The sequence below is a fragment of the Chiloscyllium plagiosum genome, unplaced genomic scaffold (assembly GCF_037043375.1).
Source record: "Chiloscyllium plagiosum isolate Xiang-an unplaced genomic scaffold, Cpla_swu_hap1 HiC_scaffold_20, whole genome shotgun sequence".
NCBI classification, from domain to species: domain Eukaryota; kingdom Metazoa; phylum Chordata; class Chondrichthyes; order Orectolobiformes; family Hemiscylliidae; genus Chiloscyllium; species Chiloscyllium plagiosum.
The window spans coordinates 42,394,837-42,412,888 of record NW_028270158.1 but is presented as its reverse complement, the minus strand read 5'-3'; the positions used below and the strand labels follow the sequence as shown (position 1 = coordinate 42,412,888).

Below are 18,052 nucleotides of genomic sequence, written 5' to 3'. Positions count from 1 at the left end.
TGTACCAGCCTTTATCATATTGCCATGTACAGAGGATCCTTGATTATCCGAATACCAATTATCTGAATTTTGGATTATCCACAGGAGATCCCAAGATCCCGATAGAAACATTACATCAAAGAGGGGTTTCCAACACTGATCGCATCTTTTGTTTACAGTGATTAAAAACAAACTCGGCGTACTGAACTGCTGCCGAGAACAGTCCTGGACATTCATCAAAGCCTAGGCACCGTCTCCAAGTGATTGACTGCCCGCCCTCTCTGTCTCTCCCCACACTTTCCCTGGAGTTCTACACAGGAGTGTACCCTAAATTCCCCTTACCCAGATAATCTCTCCAGCATTGTCCTGTACAGGGCAAAGGTAGAACCTGTCAAAAAGTTGCAGTAAAAAGTTGTGTATGTGCACGTGCTATTTGGAGACTTACCCCCAAAGACAGCAACAGTTTTACTGGGGGCATGTTGGACAGTTTTGGGGGAGTCGGACGGGGCGCGGGGTTGGGAAGGTCGGACGGGTTCGAGCAGGGTTGGGGGGAGTCAGATGGGGGCAAGTTTGGAGGGTGCAGGTGATGGCTCTGCTGCCTAGCCTTCTGAACAGGGAGCAGACATAGCAAGTGCTCACTGTGTCAATCCCATTGAACTGATTGTGGCAGGGGCTTCGGCAATGCTGTAGGTCCCTTACACATGTATGTGTCTGCTCGGAAACAAACCCTGAGAGAGGGAGCAAGACAGGCAGAGTGAGGAAAAAGGAAATTTCAGAAAACTCTCACTCTCAGAGGAGAGGTATTGAATCAATTAACCAAATAATCAATTATCAGAACGAAATAGTGTCCGCCTATCTCGTTCAGATAATCGAGGTTCCTCTGTATATGTGTGATGTATGACAGGACACCTGCGCCTCCATCTATCTGTATTCCCTGATGACATTTCTTTGTCGTGTTTTATCCCTTTTTACCTCCCCACTTCTCTCTCCCTTTTTCTATTCCTTCTCCAGACCCCTTTCCAGCACAATTTTTAAACACAGATCATGGTTATTTTGGAATTGTGGAGATTGCAGTCATTAATTAAGCGGTACCTGTGTTTTTCAGTCATACCCTGATAAAGAAGCTGAATGAATTACGAGGCCAGGACACACAGCTAGCTCAACTGCTGCTTGATCAGGTGAGCAAAAGTCTGAGTTCAAATACCCAGTCATCCCAAGTATCGATCTACCTTGATCCTGTGCCAGTGATCGTGTGGGTGATTTTCAGTGGCAGCATTAAAAGGCAACAGACAGGAATATGAACATGATCTCAAGAGCTGGACCTCCTTTCTGGTCTGCTTTTGCAGGGGGAAGCTGTTGAATTTTGCATGGGTGGGATACTAGATTTTCTTTAACCTGTCATCCGAAAAACGGCACATTTCTCAAACACCGGGTCACTCTACAGGTCCATGGTACAGTGCATTTCTCCTTCAATAATGCCAGTCCAACAATATGGCACCCCCTTGGTATTTCCTCTCCAACACTGCTGCATTGTCTTAGTACTAGGCCTTGCATAATGCTGATCTCATATGGTACTGATCCTCTAACATTGCACTATTTTAGTGATATCCTAAGTTCTGGTGCTCAGGTCTGTAGATTGCGAATCAAATCCATAACCTTTTGAGTCAGTCAGAAGTCTCATGACATCAGGTTATAGTCCCAACAGGTTTATTTGAATCAGAAACTTTTGGAGTGCTGTTCTTTCAACAGGTCAAGTCAAGTGAAAGTGGCATTATTGAGACCAGAAAGGAAGCTGGGGGAAGGAAACTTAGTGCTCTGGTGCATCCAAAAATAGATGACAGTGATTTTTCTCCCTGGGAGATTTGTCACTGCACTGGGGAGTCAAAGTGCTGTTTTGTTAAGCATTTATATATATCCTGTAATGTATCCTGCCTTTGCATTCATACTGAGAATTTGACTAAGAAAACTGTTTTGTTTCCAGAAAAAGTCCCTTGATTTAAAGGAGTTCAGGGCATGTCAAACTACAGTGTGTTTAAAACAAGAGCGATTACAGTAGCCCTTGACACTGTGATCAACTGGTGAAATGCTGTAGTTTTGCAGTATCTTCCACGAGGTGGTGACTGTGCTGAGTAGTGATACAATGTCTGTACTGGTAGTAGTCAAGACTGCAGTAAATTTCAGGAAGTAAACAACAAGTCTTTTTGGCATGTTTCCTTTTTATAATATAAAGTTTGCCACTTTTATATACTAACCCGCTGGTGCAGAGTTGTAAGCAAAAGCATTAATGCTGATTTGGGGGTGGGGTGGGGAGAAGTGGAATGGTAGCAGTGGAGTGCTGCTGCGTTTAGGGTTTATTTGTCTCCTCTGCAGAGCAATGAGTAAAAGACTGCATGTGGATGAATGCATTATGATTATGCTTCCTCTCACTTTCTACTTTTTATCACCTATAAAGACAGTGGCAGCAGAAGCCACCTAAAGTTCCCTTACAAGTCTCTCACTGTCCTGTCCTGGAGCAATATCCCTGTGCTTCCACCACCACTATCTCAAGGGCAATTAGGAATGGTTAGACACACATCTTTGAATGAATTAAAACAAACAGTACAGTATTATTTCAGTGTAGTACATAATTCCTTACAAAAGGCAGAGTGTTCATGGTAGCAGTGACAACCATCAATAAAAGACTCCAGCATCTTGGTGGAATGTAATTGGAGAACTAATTGAAAACCAACTAATTGCAGACTTTGAACAACAGAGAATTCAGACAAAGGAAGAAATTATTAACTTTCAGTAGCATTTGTTTCTGAGTACAGTAGTACACATCTCGGAAAACTGCCAATTTTTTTTTAAATTAGAATTGAAGTTCTTCAAAGACAATTTTTTTTAAAGATTGCCTTAATTGAAGAACAAAAGAAATGCCAAAGTACGCTTCTGAGGTAGAACACAGATGTATGGCACGGAAACAGACATTTTAGTCCAACTCATCCATGCTGACCAGATATCCTAAATTAATCTAGTCCCATTTGCGAGAATTTGGCCCATATTCCTCTAAACCCTTCCTATTCATGTGTCTATCCAGATACCTTTAATATATTGTAATTGTACCAGCCTGCACCACTTCCTCTGGCAGTTCATTCCATACACTATTGATGCACAACATTTTGTCAGAACAGCAACTGCAGTCTTAGTGGGAACAGATTTTAATTTACATGACATGAAGTAAGGGCCACACATCTTAATATGGTACAGTCCAAAGTTTATAAGGCACAATTGCGGATATGATTATGTTGTGTGTGTGGTTGTATTTGTTTAGGTGATGATATCGCCTAGTTGATAGGAAATGTTCATCCTGGAGCTCAGTTATCTGTGGTGTGCTGCAAGGATCTGTTTTGTGGCCACTGCTGTTTGTCATTTTTATAAATGATCTGGATGGTAGCGTAGAAGGATGGGTTAGAAATTTGTGAATGACACTAAAATAGACAGAGTTGTAGGATGTTGTGGGTTACAGAGGGACATAGGTAAGATGCAGAGCTGTGCTAAGAAGTGGCAAACTGAGGTTAATGCGGAAAAGTGTGAATTAGTTCACTGTGGAAGAAATAACAGGAATGCACAGTACTGGGCTAATGGTAAAATTCTTGTCAGTGTAGATGAACAGAGAAATCTTGGTGTCCATGTGCTTAAATCCCTAAAATTTGTCACCCAGGTTGATAGGGTTGTTAAGAAGGCATATGGTATGTTGGTGTTAATTGGTGGGGGGATTACGTTTCAGAGCCAAAAGGTCATGCTTCAGCTGTAAAAGACACTGGTAAGGCCACACCTGAAGTATTGCATACAATTCTGGTCACTGCATTATAGGAAGGATGTGGAGTTTTGGAAAGGGTTCAGGGGAGATTTATTAGGATGTTGCCTGGTATGGAAAGCAGGTCTTATGAGAGGCTGAGGGAACTGAGGCTGTTTTCGTTGGAGAGAAGAGGATTGAGAGCTGACTTAATCAAGATGTATAAGATAGTCAGAAGGTTAGACAGGGTGGACAGTGAGAGCCTGTTTCCACGGATGGTGAAGGCTAACATTAGGGGCATAGCTTTAAATTGTGGGGTGATAGATTTAGGACAGATATCAGGAGTAGTTTCTTTACTCAGAGAGTATAGGGGCCTGCAACAGTAGTAGACTTGCCGATGTTAAGGACATTTAAATGTATGTTGGACATACACATGGATAATAATGGAATGGTGTAGGTTAGATGGGCATCAGATTAATTTCACAGGTTGGCGCAACATTGAGGGACGAAGGGCCTGTAATGTGTTGTAATATTCTATGTTCTATTACAGCCATGGTGAGATAAAGCCAGATTGTACACTCAGTTGTCACCTGTTGATGACAGCAATATCATGGTAAGGATTGACATTTAACAGCCCAAAGTGCTATATCAACATCATCCGGATAAAGTACTTGGATCCATTTTCTCTGCACATACTTTCATTGGGACAGACTTTAAGATTGAGGATGTTAAATAAATGCCTAGCCAACAGAATGGAGGGTTTACAATGTTCCCTCAGATTTTAAAATTTCCTGTAACTATATTCCTGACCTTGCAGACATGGTATCACTGAAGGATTTGCTCAAGAAGGACATCTTTTAAATGTGGCAAGATAACCATCAATGTATTTTTGAGTCTCTCAAATAGTCTGTCAGCAAAATCTTGCCTACTGCATTCTAAGACCCTAAATAAGCTACCATTCGTGAAGTAGTTGTATTGCAGAAAGGACAAGGCACATGCTGTTTGCAAGTCAAAATTATTCTTTATTCAAAAACCATGCCATCTGCATGACCACGAGACATTAGCTGTAGAATTTGGCATCATACAATTTTTTTTAATAGATATTTTTATTAGAAATTTAACATTTTTACAAGTTTACAAAAATAAACAAAACTCTCAGATATAAACATTGATATACAATTAGCTCAAATATACAATAGCCAAAATTTGACACAAAAAAACAAACAAAAAGAAAAACAAACAAACAAAACTCAACTATCTACTAATCTAACCTACAACTAACCAGGGTGTATATTTAAGTCTCTTACATGCTCGAGATGTGTTAGCATCAGATATAATAAAACCCGTATTCGTGCGGGATTCCTCCCCCGAGGGGCCGCGGACCAGCCAGGTTTGTAATCTCAATTAAATAAAAGCCCTTGTTAGGATAGCCGAAATATCTGTATTTATGTAATTCAAAAAGGGCTGCCATATTTTATAAAATAATTCGGTCTTTCGGTGCACCATATTTGTAAGGAAGTCAAGGGGAATACATTCCATAATTAGTCTGTGCCAATTTGAAAGTCCAGGGGGGCCCTCAGCCGCCCAGTTCACCAAAATATTTTTCCTTGCACAGAAAGAAAGAATAGAAAATAGTCTCTTCCCGTACGTGTCCAGGGAGGGAAAGTTCGAAAAGCCCAAGAGGAGAGATACAGGGTCCACTTTAATTTCCGTTCCTAAAATTTCTGTCAGGGTACTTGCTACTTTAGTCCAATATCTACGGATCTTATGACAGGTCCATAAGCAATGCACAAGAGTGCCCACCTCTATTTTGCATTTAGGACACATTGGAGATGCTCCTGCCTTAAATTTTGCCAATCGAACCGGTGCTATATGGGCCCTATGAAGTATCTTCAGCTGGATAGCCTGGGTTCTGTTACAAATAGTAATTCTTCTAGCATTTTCCCAGATATCATTCCACGTTTCTGTGGAGATTTCTAGTCCCAGATCCTGATCCCATGTTTTAAGCAGATTATCCATATCTCCCGATACTTCATCATGTAGTAAATGATAAATATTACTGACGGAAGATACCCCCACTGGTCGTAGGACACTACATTCTCTATCGGATTTATAAAGACTATCTAATAACGTAGTCTTCTTCTGTATATAATCTCGAATTTGGAAGTATCGAAAGAGGTCTCCATTGGGTAATCCGAATTTCTGACGCAGCTGTCCGAAAGACATCAGGACCCCATCTTTAAATAAATCCCCTAGACACGAGATACCCCTGGATCTCCAGAGTTTAAAAGTGGCGTCTGTTAACCCCGGTTGGAATCCCCATGCTCCCACTATCGGTGCATAGGGGGATGTTTTATGTGAATTACCCTCATTTTGCCGCATTATATTCCAAGCCTTGATTGTATTTAGTATTATAGGGTTTTTACAGTGATCTGTAATGATTTTCCTCTTGTCTGAGAATAAAAGGTTAATAAGTGGGTATTTTACTTGAGAAGCCTCGATGTCCAACCAGATTGATTGGGATCAGACAAGACCCATTCAGCTATGTAACTTAATAGGGAACTTAACTGATATTTCCTAAAGTCTGGGAAGTCCAATCCACCCCTTGCCTGTGGAAGCTGTAGCTTCTTCAGCTTAATGAGGGGCCGCCTATGATTCCAGATAAAGGAACTCAGCCAGCCATATAATTTACATAAAGCCGTCCTCGGCAGCATCACCGGAAGCATTCTCATAGGGTATAGGAGACGGGGCAGGACATTCATTTTGATTAATGTTATTCTACCCAACCAGGAAATTGGTAGGTCTCCCCATCGCTGGAGGTCCTGTCTTATCCTTTCCAATAAATACACAAAATTAGCCTTATACAACTGACCAAATACTAGAGTAATGAAAATGCCTAAATATAAGAAACCCTCCAGGGACCAGCGAAAGGGAAAAAGGGAACCGTCCGCTAAGCGGGGTATCATAGCAAGGCCACCCATTGGCATAGCCTCCGATTTTGAAAAATTAATTTTATAGCCTGAGAATCCTCTAAATGTATTAATAACTTGGATTAGGCGAGGTATGGACATCAAAGGGTTACTGAGGAATAGAAGAACATCATCTGCATAAAGGGTAATTTTATGTTTACCTGTACCAATCCTTGGGGCTACTATATTAGGATCAGCTCGTATAGCTTCTGCTAGTGGTTCAATTATTAGCGTGAATAACAATGGCGAGAGGGGACATCCCTGACGGCAGCCCCTACCCACACTGAAGCTATCCGAGCCTAATCCATTGGTAACCACAACTGCTTTGGGATCACTATACAATGTTGAGACCCATTTGGTAAACACCTGTCCAACGCCAAACCTCTCCAATGTGTAAAACAAATATGACCATTCGACCCTATCAAATGCCTTTTCTGCGTCTAATGAAACCACTACTCCTGGTATCTTTCCCTGATGACAAGCTTGAATCATATTCAAAGCCCTTCTAACATTATTGGATGATCTACGGCCCTTAATAAACCCCGTCTGATCCTCCTTTATAATATGTGGCAGTATCCTTTCTAGTCTCAGTGCTAACGTTTTAGAGAGGATTTTAAAATCTACATTTAGCAAGGATATTAGTCTGTATGATGTACAATCTTCTGGGTCCTTTCCTTTTTTAAGGATAAGAGAGATATTTGCCTCTTTCAGCGAAGGCGGGAGACAGCCCTGACTATATGCATAGTTATACATGTCCATAAGTGGACCAGCCAGTATTTCTGTAAATTCTTTACAGAATTCAGCTTGAAAACCATCTGGGCCCGGTGCCTTACCATTTTGAAGGTGCCTAATTGCATCAACTATTTCTTGGGGTGTAAGAGGAGCATTTAGGACCGATACTTGTTCCGGAATTAGGTCTGGAAAAGTCAAATTTTTAAAAAATGACTGCATCCTCTTCGTCCTATCTTCACAATCCTGTGATTTATATAACTCAGAATAGAATTCTCTAAAGGTCACATTAATCTTTTAATGATCATGAGTCAAAATACCCGTACTTTCCTTGATAGACATAATAGTCTGAGGGGCCTTTTTTTTCTTTGCAAGAAATGCTAAGTATCTACCCGGTTTGTCGCCATATTCATACAACCTTTGCTTTGCAAATAATATTTCCCTCTTAGCCGTTTGAGTAAGTGTAGTGTTTAGAGCTGTCCTAAGAGCTGTAATCCTTTGCAATTTAATAATAGAAGGTCTATCAGTGTATGCTGTTTCAGCCGCTTTTAAGCGGGCTTCAAGCAGATGCTGTTGTTCTCCCTTTAATTTCTTCTGGGTCGCTGAGTAGGAGATGATCAAGCCTCGCGTGTAAGCTTTGATGGTCTCCCACATCATTGACGGGTTGCTAGCTGTACCTGAATTAATTTCTAAAAAAGTTTTAAATTCTTCAGAGAAGTACTTTACAAATTTACTATCTTTCATTAGGAAGGGGTGCATACGCCAATGCCGAGGGGATGTACCATTGTTCCTCGCCTTAGTTTCCATATATACAGCAGCGTGGTCAGAAATTGCTATATTACCTATTTTACAGGATGATATGGAATTTTTAAAAATCGAGGGGGCAAAAAACATATCAATTCTGGTATGACATTTATGTGGATTAGAGTAGAAAGAAAAATCTCTACCCTGTGGATGAAGACATCTCCATACATCTACTAATCCTAATTCTTTGTTCAGATCCATCAATTGTCTAGATCTGGGAGATACTCCTGCAGTACTCTTGGGAATCCTATCTATTTCCGGATCCATAATACAATTAAAGTCTCACCAAAAGCCATCAATTTTGAAAAGGCTTCCGTTATAAATTTAAAGGGGTGTGCCGGGGGGCAGTACAAATTTAAAATCCCATATTCCTCTCAAATCCGCCCTGTCGTAATTTCAAGTGTTCTTTATCTGACAGGTGTGTCTCCTGTAGGAGGGCTATATCAACTCTTTCCTTCTTAAGATTTGATAATATTTTCTTCCTTTTGAGTGGCGAATTACTCCCCTTGACATTCCAGGTGCACCACTTAACCGACTGATCAACCATAATCCTCTGGGCCAATCCGAGACTCCTCGGGAGGGGGAACCCTATCCAGAACATCCCGAGCGTGGAACATGTAAAATTTACAAAAATAAAGCCTCTTTAATACACCCACAACAATACAGTAAAAAACTATTTCTAAATAAAAAAAAATATAAAACGTATCTAAGTGGAGACTTTCCCCCTTGTTCCCAGGGGGGGTCACTTCCTCTCCAAAAGTCCCTCATATCCTCTCCCAACCAATGCCCCACCCTTGACCCAGGCACTCCTCAATAAAATGAGGAGAATTCAAATATAATAGAAAGCTAGAGTTAACAGTGAGCACCCCACCCCCACCCATACCAACACCTGGGTATATTTGGTAATGTTAATACCATATATAAACATATAACTATAAAATTACCACTTCAACAAATAATAATTAAATATGATAATACAAAATAACGAAGGGAAAACAACCCCGCTCCTAAAGACAGAGGTAAAATTGAATAAGGTAACCACCTCCCCCCACCAACACCAACCAAATCCCCCAGCTTATATATATATATATATACATACACATACATATATATACACACATATACATACATCCCTCATATATACATAAAATAATAACAGAAAACAACTCCAAGGGGGGGGGGCGGGAAGAAAATCAAATCCCTCTCCCCACCCCCCATGATAATATTAAGCAGTAAGGTAAAAGAAAGAAAAAAAAAGGAGGGGATATAAACCAAAGCGGGGGGGGAAAGGCAGACCAACATCCATTATGTCCTACAGTTTATCTAAGAGAGTCCAAGAATTCCTTAGCCTTTTCTGGTGATCCAAAGTTATATACGGATCCTTCATGGTTAAAGCGTAACATCGCTGGGTAGCGTAAGGAGTACTGAACATTTAAGTCCCTTAAACGCTTCTTCACCTCGTCGAATGCCTTCCTCTTTCGAACCAGAGCCGGGGAAAAGTCCTGAAATAGCATGATCTTGGATCCATTGTAGATCATAGCTTGGGGGTCTTTTCCGAGATTTCTAGAGGCTTCTAGGAGTATCTGCCTCTCCCTGTAGCTCTGCAGCCGGAACAGGACCGGGCGCGGGCGTTGGTTCGAGCCGGGCCCGCGTATTGCGACCTGGTAGGCCCATTCTACCCTTACCTGGCCTGATCCAGCTTGCAGATCTAAAAGTTGTGGCAGCCACTGCTCCAGGAATGCTGTAAGCTGGCCTTCCTCTTCCCGTTCAGGAAGGCCCAGCAAACGAATATTATCGAGGTTGTCAATATGATTTTCCAATCCACGGCCGATTGAGCGGTTGTCTCGGAGGTCGCGGCCTTTAGCTCCGCCCCTCCGACTCGGCGTTGAATTTCTTTAATCTCTCGGTCGTGCTTCTGCAGCGCGGCCGAGAGCGACTCCCAACGATTTCTGGATTCGACAATAAAGGCATCGATCTTCGAGTCAAGCTTGGAAAGCATTTCTGCAAGGCTTGTTACTGTTGGCAAGTCCCCCGGGGCGGCTGCAGCTGGAGAGGGTGGGGGAGGGGTTCCTGCTTGCTGAGAGCTGCGGGCTCCCTTCCCTTTAGTCATTTTAACTTAGGATTAAATTGTTTAAATGTAATATTACACAACTAATTAAATTACAAAACTATTATAAATGATTTGGTGAGCTTGGTAGGGGGTAGGTGACCCACTGTACCCAAGTCTTGGGAGGAGCACTATAGACTCAGTCTTACTGGGTCGCCGCCATCTTGGATCCATACAATTTTTTAATAATGTTACATGTACTTATTTGTTAAGAAATACACAATTAAAAATAAGCCATTAGAAATAATGTGTTGCAAACTGCTATCCTGGCAAAGTATTTCAATGCATGTGTAGTAACTGGGGATGATCTATATCTCATGTTCTACACACTGTTTGAGCGTGGATAATATGGTCTATACTGTCCAATCAATTATCACTAAATATCAAGCAACAAATCAAGATTTTCACATTGCAATGCTGCATATTCATGCAGCATCAAGGGAAAAAGGAATATCATCCCCAAGACAAATTATGCTCAGAAGGTAAGTGCAAACCAGTTTGCTCAGCAACTAGTTGTCTAACATTTTGAGAAGGACAGTCTTCAAATATAGAGGAGAATGCAAGAGATACATGACAAATAAGCAAGTAGAGAAGTACCAAAACTGCATTGAATGGTGTGAATGTTTTCTTAAAAAAATTCTTATATTTTCAGCAAATATAAATATATTCATCTGAAATAGACACCCAGCCCAGATCCTACAGTCACTGCTTATAATGGTGCTACATTGTAAAGAACGAAAGCCAGTTCTGACCAATGTATGGCACACCAATCATGCATGAAGAGTGTGAGGAAAAATGCACAAGACTGATGACACTGAATGAAAGCAATCAGTAGCAAGACAACCAATGGCAACAAAGAACAACACACAGATGGGTGTACAATAACCAGATCAGGATGGATTGTCAAATGTCCAAAGCCTACAATGAAGTTTACCTGTTTGTATAATTTTCAAATTGGTAGCATGTGCCTATATGCATGCCCATATGTATCTTTTCTGAAGAAGAGTCACTGGATCCAAAACATTCACTCTGCTTTCCCTCCGCAGATGCTGCCAGACCTGCTGAGTTTTCCCAGCAACTTCTGATTTTGTTTCTGATTTCCAGCATCCGCAGTTCTTTGTTTCTTTTTCCTATGTATAACTGTTTGGAATAAGTTTTTATCTTTTGGAGGAAACAGCAAAGGCGTGTAGTGAATGTTTGACGGGTTGTTCTAACTGTGACCACAGGTTCTTGTTTTCTTTCAGATTTATGATAACGCCATGATTGCTGCAGGACTGAATGATGATCCTCGACCAATGGTCAACAGATTGAACAAACTTCTGACCAAAGTTTTGGAAAATCATTAATGGCCATTTCGAAAAATCACCATTTGTGGAGTAGTAGAACCATTAAGAAGATCCAAGGATTCATCCCTGCTAGGCCTGTGTTTGAAACTGCATAACCTTTGTGATTTCTCCAAGCACAAATTGCTACCCATGTTATTTCTTGAAGATTCTGCAAGTAAAGTTTTTTCCAGATGATAACCTTTCTCTTTCTATCACAGTTCCTTGTAATGTACTTTGTCGAAGGCCCAGGTATCTGAAAACTTGTATACGCATTTGTCACACAGGATCACTGTCACACTTTTTGGGTGGACTTTTGTTCCCTGGAAAGATAATTAATTACCAAATGGTCTAGTGACCAGTTGTTTTTTATTCCCCTTGTGGGAACTGGGCATCATTGACTGGGCAGCATTTTTTTTTTACTGCCCTAAGGAAGGTGGTGAGCTGCTTTCTCGAACTGCTTCACGTAGGGTGGCTTGGAGGGGATCGTCATGGTGGTGTTCACATATACCTGATGTCCTTGTCCTTCTGGATAGAAGTGGTCATTGGTTTGGAGGGTGCAGTTTGAGGATCTTTGGTAAATTTCTACCTGAATTCTTGTAGCTAGTGCACACTGAGCATTAATGGATGGAATGGATGTGATGCAATCAAATGGGCAGCTGTGTTCTAGATGGTGTAAAGCATCTTGGAGTGTTTTTGGAGTTGCACTCAACCAGGCAAGTGGGAAATATTCCATCACACTCCCAATTTGTGTCTTGTGGACAGGCTTTGGGTAGTCAAAGTGCAGTTTTCCTTAGCTTCTCATTTACTCTTGTAGGCACTGTATTTATGTGGTCAGTCCAATGAGTTTCTGGTCAATGATAACCTCAAGGATATTGATATAGGGGATTCATAGATGTTAACACCATTGGATGTCATGGGACATTGATTAGAGTTTTTCTTGTTAGAGATGGTCATTGCCTAGCATTTGTATGACACAAATGTTACTTGCCACTTGTCAACCCAAACTTGGATATTGTCCAGTTCTTGTTGTATTTCAATATGGAGTGTTTCAGCATCTGAGGAGTCACAAATGGTGCTGAACATTGTGAAATCATTAGTAAATATCCCCACTTCTGACCTTACAATGAAAGGAAGGTCATTGATGAAGCAGCTGGAGATAATTGGGCCGAGGACACTACCATGAGGAACTTCTGCAGAGATGTTCTGGAGCTGAGATGACTGACCAAAATCCACAGCCGTCTTTCTATGTATCAGGTATAACTCCAACCAGAAGAGAGTTTGCCCCAATAAACATTCATTCCAGTTTTGCTAGGGCTGCTTGATGCCACATTCAGTTAAATGTGGACTTGCTGTCAAGAGCTTTCATTCTTACCTTGCCTCTGGAATTCTGCTCTTCCATCCATATTAGCTTGTACCAGAGCATATGATTGGCATTGTTTCCCTTCTCTCTGGTATCATGTGTCCCAGGTCTGAGCAGACAGAAGTGGTTCGTGAAGTAGAACCTGAGATGTACAGAGAGAATTGTTCAGAAATATGAGGTGCTGCCTCGTTTCGATGTTGAGATTTAGAAGCTACTGTGTGTAGGTGGAGTGGTGTTGATTTATTCATGGGTGTCAGAAACAATTTACCTATTTATGGAGTTGTCTGGTATAGAATGCTAAGCAGCTGTTTCACACTAAGGTTTAAAATAAAAAAGGTTTAAGATTTAAATAAGGTTTAAAAAAGGGATCTTGGTATGTTCAGAATATTTTGGCACCCACACAAAGCCTGCAAAATATATCATTTATTAAGCGTATTGGTTGCAGCATATTTGAGATAAAATAGTTTGTAGTGTTCTATTTTGTCAAGATCGTAAAGTATCAGATCAGAATTAGGCCATTCAGCCCATTGAGTCTGCTGTGCCATTTGATCATGGCTTATATGTTTCTCAGCCTCATTCTCCTGTTTATCCCAAAATCTTTGATCCTAATCCTAATCCAGAACCAGGTGTCATGGCTTGCCTGATTTAATTCCCATTTTTACTTCACAAATCTAAGAGATTGATGTCAGTGCAAGAGTGTTGATGTAAGATGTGAAGATTATGAATTAATAATGCTTGCCCTTTACACATAGAATAAGCCTTGGTTTCGTGTAACTGTTGTCAGTATGTTACCACTGGCTGTGAGACGTGGTTGCAATGGATTTTGTCATGGTGAACTAAATGCTGCATTAGTGAGTTATAAAAGCTGAGGGCAGCAGCAGAGCTGGCAAATGGCCAAAAAGCAACACACCTGATATTTGCTGAAAAGTTGCTCCTCTTTGGGCTGTGGATCCACAACTACTGGCCACTTTCCAGTGTAACATCCAGTCGGCTGTGGCATGTATTGCAGTTGATCGATGAGGAACCTCCAGTTCCAAACTCCACCCAGACAAAATACATGATGGTGATGAGGCAATCTTAATAGTTTGAGCTCTCACCTGGTTCTGATCAGATAACTCTGTAACATGACTGGTCCTTGCTGGAAGTCCCTATGACCTTTCAGAGTTTAGAATTTAGTGCACTTTGCTTTCCCTCCTTAGGAAACCTACACTTTATCCTCTCCTCTATATGTGTGACATTTATAAATAGAAGCAGCCAAGTGTGAAATCACGCAGTGTATAAATCAAAGCAGCGTGGTGCTAAAATTATACAATTAATTGTGCAGTGCCTCTCTGTTTTACTGTCCAGCCTTTAGTCATCCATTGGGTCACAATGGAAAGCAATTTGTCAAGGCACTTGTGGCAGCCATATTGACATGAGATTCGAATATAAGCCCAAGCTAGGTAAGAATGGCAGGTTTCCTTCTCTAAACAAGCACACTCATTGGGTTTTTGCAATATTGCTTCACAGTCTCTTTTACTAATCCCTGCTTTGTAATTCCAGATTCTTTTACTGAATTCAAATTCTCAGACTGCCTTGGTGGGCTCTGAATGTGTTTTCTCTGGCCCACAGTAGGTGTGATTGCAGTAAATCACTTACTTTACCCTGCGCCTCAGCTTTAATAACAAGGAGCAGTACAGATTGTCCCAACATGGTGCTATTCCTGTATCACTTGAGTCTGAATTATTTTTGAATTCGAAACCCAAACCTGTGTTTATTCCTGGATTTGTGTTTGGATTCCAGGTGGTCTGTGCTGCTGTCACTCATTCTATCACCCTCTGCTCACTGACCAACACTAACTCCCAGCAATGCCAGAGTTTTAAAATTCTCTTGTGGTTTCATACCCCTTCCCTCCTTATAGTTATGACCTCCTACAACCTCCAAATATCAACTTTCCCTAAAGCTCTCCCCTTTGTAGTTCTCTTTTCCAGCACTGTTAAATTTACCTTCTTGACCAAACCTTTTGTAATCTGACCTAATTGCAATTTGGAGGTGCTGGTGTTGGACTGGAGTGTACAAAGTTAAAAAAAATCACACAACACCATGCTATAGTCCAACAAGTTTATTTGGAAGCATGAGCTTTTAGAGCGTTACTCCTTCATGTGCTTGTGGAGTATAAGATTGCTAGGCACAGAATTTATAGCAAAAGTTGACAGTGAAGCAACTGGAATTATATATTGAAAATGTCAGAGAATTTAACCCAATTAATCAGAGAGAATTCACACACACACACACATTGGACGGAGAACTGACAAGGCTTTATTTAACAACCAGCAATATCGCGGAAGAGATACTGACAGGCTGTTCAGAAGGAAACACAGCTTCTTCCAAACAGAGAATACAATGGAGATTTACACCCTTACAACAATGAAGTGTGAGTTATGAGACCATGGTGTAAATCATACAACAAAGAGAAATAAAGTTCATTCATTGTCGGACACCAGACCCTTGAATCTTTTCAATGAGTTCAGGAGATTCTTATCCTCAGCTGGAGTAGGTATTAGTGGGTTTCATAGCATCATGAGATGTACAGCATGGAAACAGACCCTTTGGTCCAACTTGTCCAGGCCGACCAGCTAGCCCAGCCCAATCTTGTCCCACCTGGTCCATATCCCTTCAAACCCTTCCTATTCATATACCCATCCAGATGCCTTTTAAATGTTGCAATTGTAACAGCATCCGCCACTTCCTCTGGCAGCTCATTCCATACACATCACCAGGTGAGTGAAAAGGTTGCCCCTTAGGACTCTTTTGTGAAGCCTCTCTGAAGGCTTGACTCCTGATGTCCTTAGGGCACAGCTGCTTTCCACTAGAGGTGCTGGCCTATTATGGAGTGTAAGGCTCATTATCAGTTAATCTGAAGTATGGCCAAGGTATGTATGGAGAACCTTGTTTGGCCCATTTGGGACATTATGGGTAAGCTTAGTGACTAAGTGCAGACATGTTGTGTTGCCTGTTTTGTGGCCATATCATGGGGAGGCCAGAACCTGTATTTTCTCCCACAGAAAAATACCTGGTTTGTTTGTTACTGCTCTCATCTTTTAGAATGACCATGTTAGCTTCAGTTCTTATGTAAATCCCAGAATTTTTTTTAAGTTACATTCTCAATTGAATGCACATGGACTCGTGCAGTCTTTGAACAGAATAAAAATGTAATTTTGCAAGTACTAATTCATCCCACTGTAAATTGTTATAAATTCTGTGCTTTACAATTGTGGAGGCCACAATCACCTGAAGAAGGAGCGGTGCTCCAAAAGCTAGTGTACTTCCAATTAAACCTGTTGGACTATAACCTGGTGGTGTGTGATTTTTAACTTTGTACACCCCAGTCCAACACCAGCATCTCCAAATCATGATTCCTATTGTTAAAGTTCACTTGAGAATATAACTTTAAAAATGGTTCTGGGATTTACATATGAAAGAAATGAAACCAACATGGTAATTCTAAAAGCTGTTAGACATAAACAATACATAATTTCAATTGCATCACACTGTAAACATTTGCTATAAATTGTTTTACAATCTTATGCTCCACAAACATCTGATGAAGGAGTAGAGCTCTGAAAGCTAGTGCTTCCAAATAAACCTGTTGGACTATAACCTGGTGTTGTGAAATTTTTAACTTTGCCCTAATTGCATGTAACCAGATATCACATTTTGTTCGATAATCATGTGACCACCTCATTTTGGAGGGGGGTACATCACTGTTCCCCTCAATAAGCTCGGTTACATAAACACTGATAATATTTTCACTGATTTTAAATTCAGTTTTGTCTGCAACAGAGCTGTGCCTTTTTTTTGATAGCAAAGAAGCCAACTAACTAAATCTGGTTTGTCACTCCCCATCTACATGTGATGTCACTCTACATCACATACTGTGCACTGAATATAATTGGTCCAGTTTGTTATAAATCACATTACATTCCCATGTACTCTGATCAATGAATGATGCAGCAAAATCAAGGTCAGGATCAGTCCCCTCCACCCCTAAGCCTGAAGGCATACAAGCTACTTCCTCTATTTGGTACACAACTGGGAGATAGCCATACCTGCCCAATTATGTTGGGAGGGCTACAGTCAGGAAAACATTTGAAATTATCCACACAATTAATTGTTCACAAATAATCCATGTCATCTGCTTTTAGATATAGCTGAAAATTGTTGACCGGAAGAGGTTATTTTGACAAACTGTTGAGATCTATCAAAGCCAACTTAATTGAGTAATGACCCCTCTCCAAAAGGTCCTAGATTAGATTAGATTACATTACAATATGGAAACAGGCCCTTCGGCCCAACAAGTCCACACCGACCCGCCGAAGCGCAACCCATCCATTTACCCCTTACCTAACACTACGGGCAATTTAGCATGGCCAATTCACCTGACCTGCACATCTTTGGACTGTGGGAGGAAACCGGAGCACCCGGAGGAAACCCACGCAGACACGGGGAGAACATGCAAACTCCACACAGTCAGTCGCCTGAGGCAGGAATTGAACCTGGGTCTCTGGTGCTGTGAGGCAGCAGTGCTAACCACTGTGCCACCGTGCCACCCACCGTCCTGACTGGTATTTGTCCCAATCACAAGATTATCTGCTTGTGATCACTGCCATTTGGGGGAGCCTGTTAACCCACACAAAAAAAAAATCAAAGTTAATGGTAATTTTGCAATGCCCTGAAGTGTCAAATCTTTCTACTTTATTGCTACAGGTAGGAGATGATCCTACTGTATTCCTGCTGACATCATGAGTTGTCAGCAACCTGCCCATCACACCTTTGATCAAGCCTTTTGGTATCTCTGGGTGAAGGTAAAAGATTACAACTTTGAGAAGACAACTGCCATAATATACAGAATTGCTCCAGGGGACTATAGAAAATTCATTCAGACTGATAACTGAGATAAACTTTACATTTTCAACTGCATCTCACATAGGATTCAAACTACATAAAATTACTTCAACACTATTT

At 41.1% G+C, this 18,052-nt stretch overlaps 1 protein-coding gene across 2 annotated transcripts in view; it reads left to right on the top strand.

The window, feature by feature from the left end:
* The window catches only part of trap1 (TNF receptor-associated protein 1), a 79,276-nt gene extending 61,560 nt beyond the window's left edge, over positions 1-17,716 (top strand). For both annotated transcript variants that reach the window (XM_087997876.1, XM_043711480.2), the window contains exons 17-18: positions 1,085-1,157; positions 11,608-17,716. In XM_087997876.1, coding sequence (XP_087854002.1) covers positions 1,085-1,157; positions 11,608-11,709 — 175 coding nt within the window. In that variant the 3' untranslated portion in view covers positions 11,710-17,716. The remainder of the gene's footprint in view (positions 1-1,084; positions 1,158-11,607) is intronic.
* The last annotated feature ends 336 nt before the right edge of the window (positions 17,717-18,052 follow it).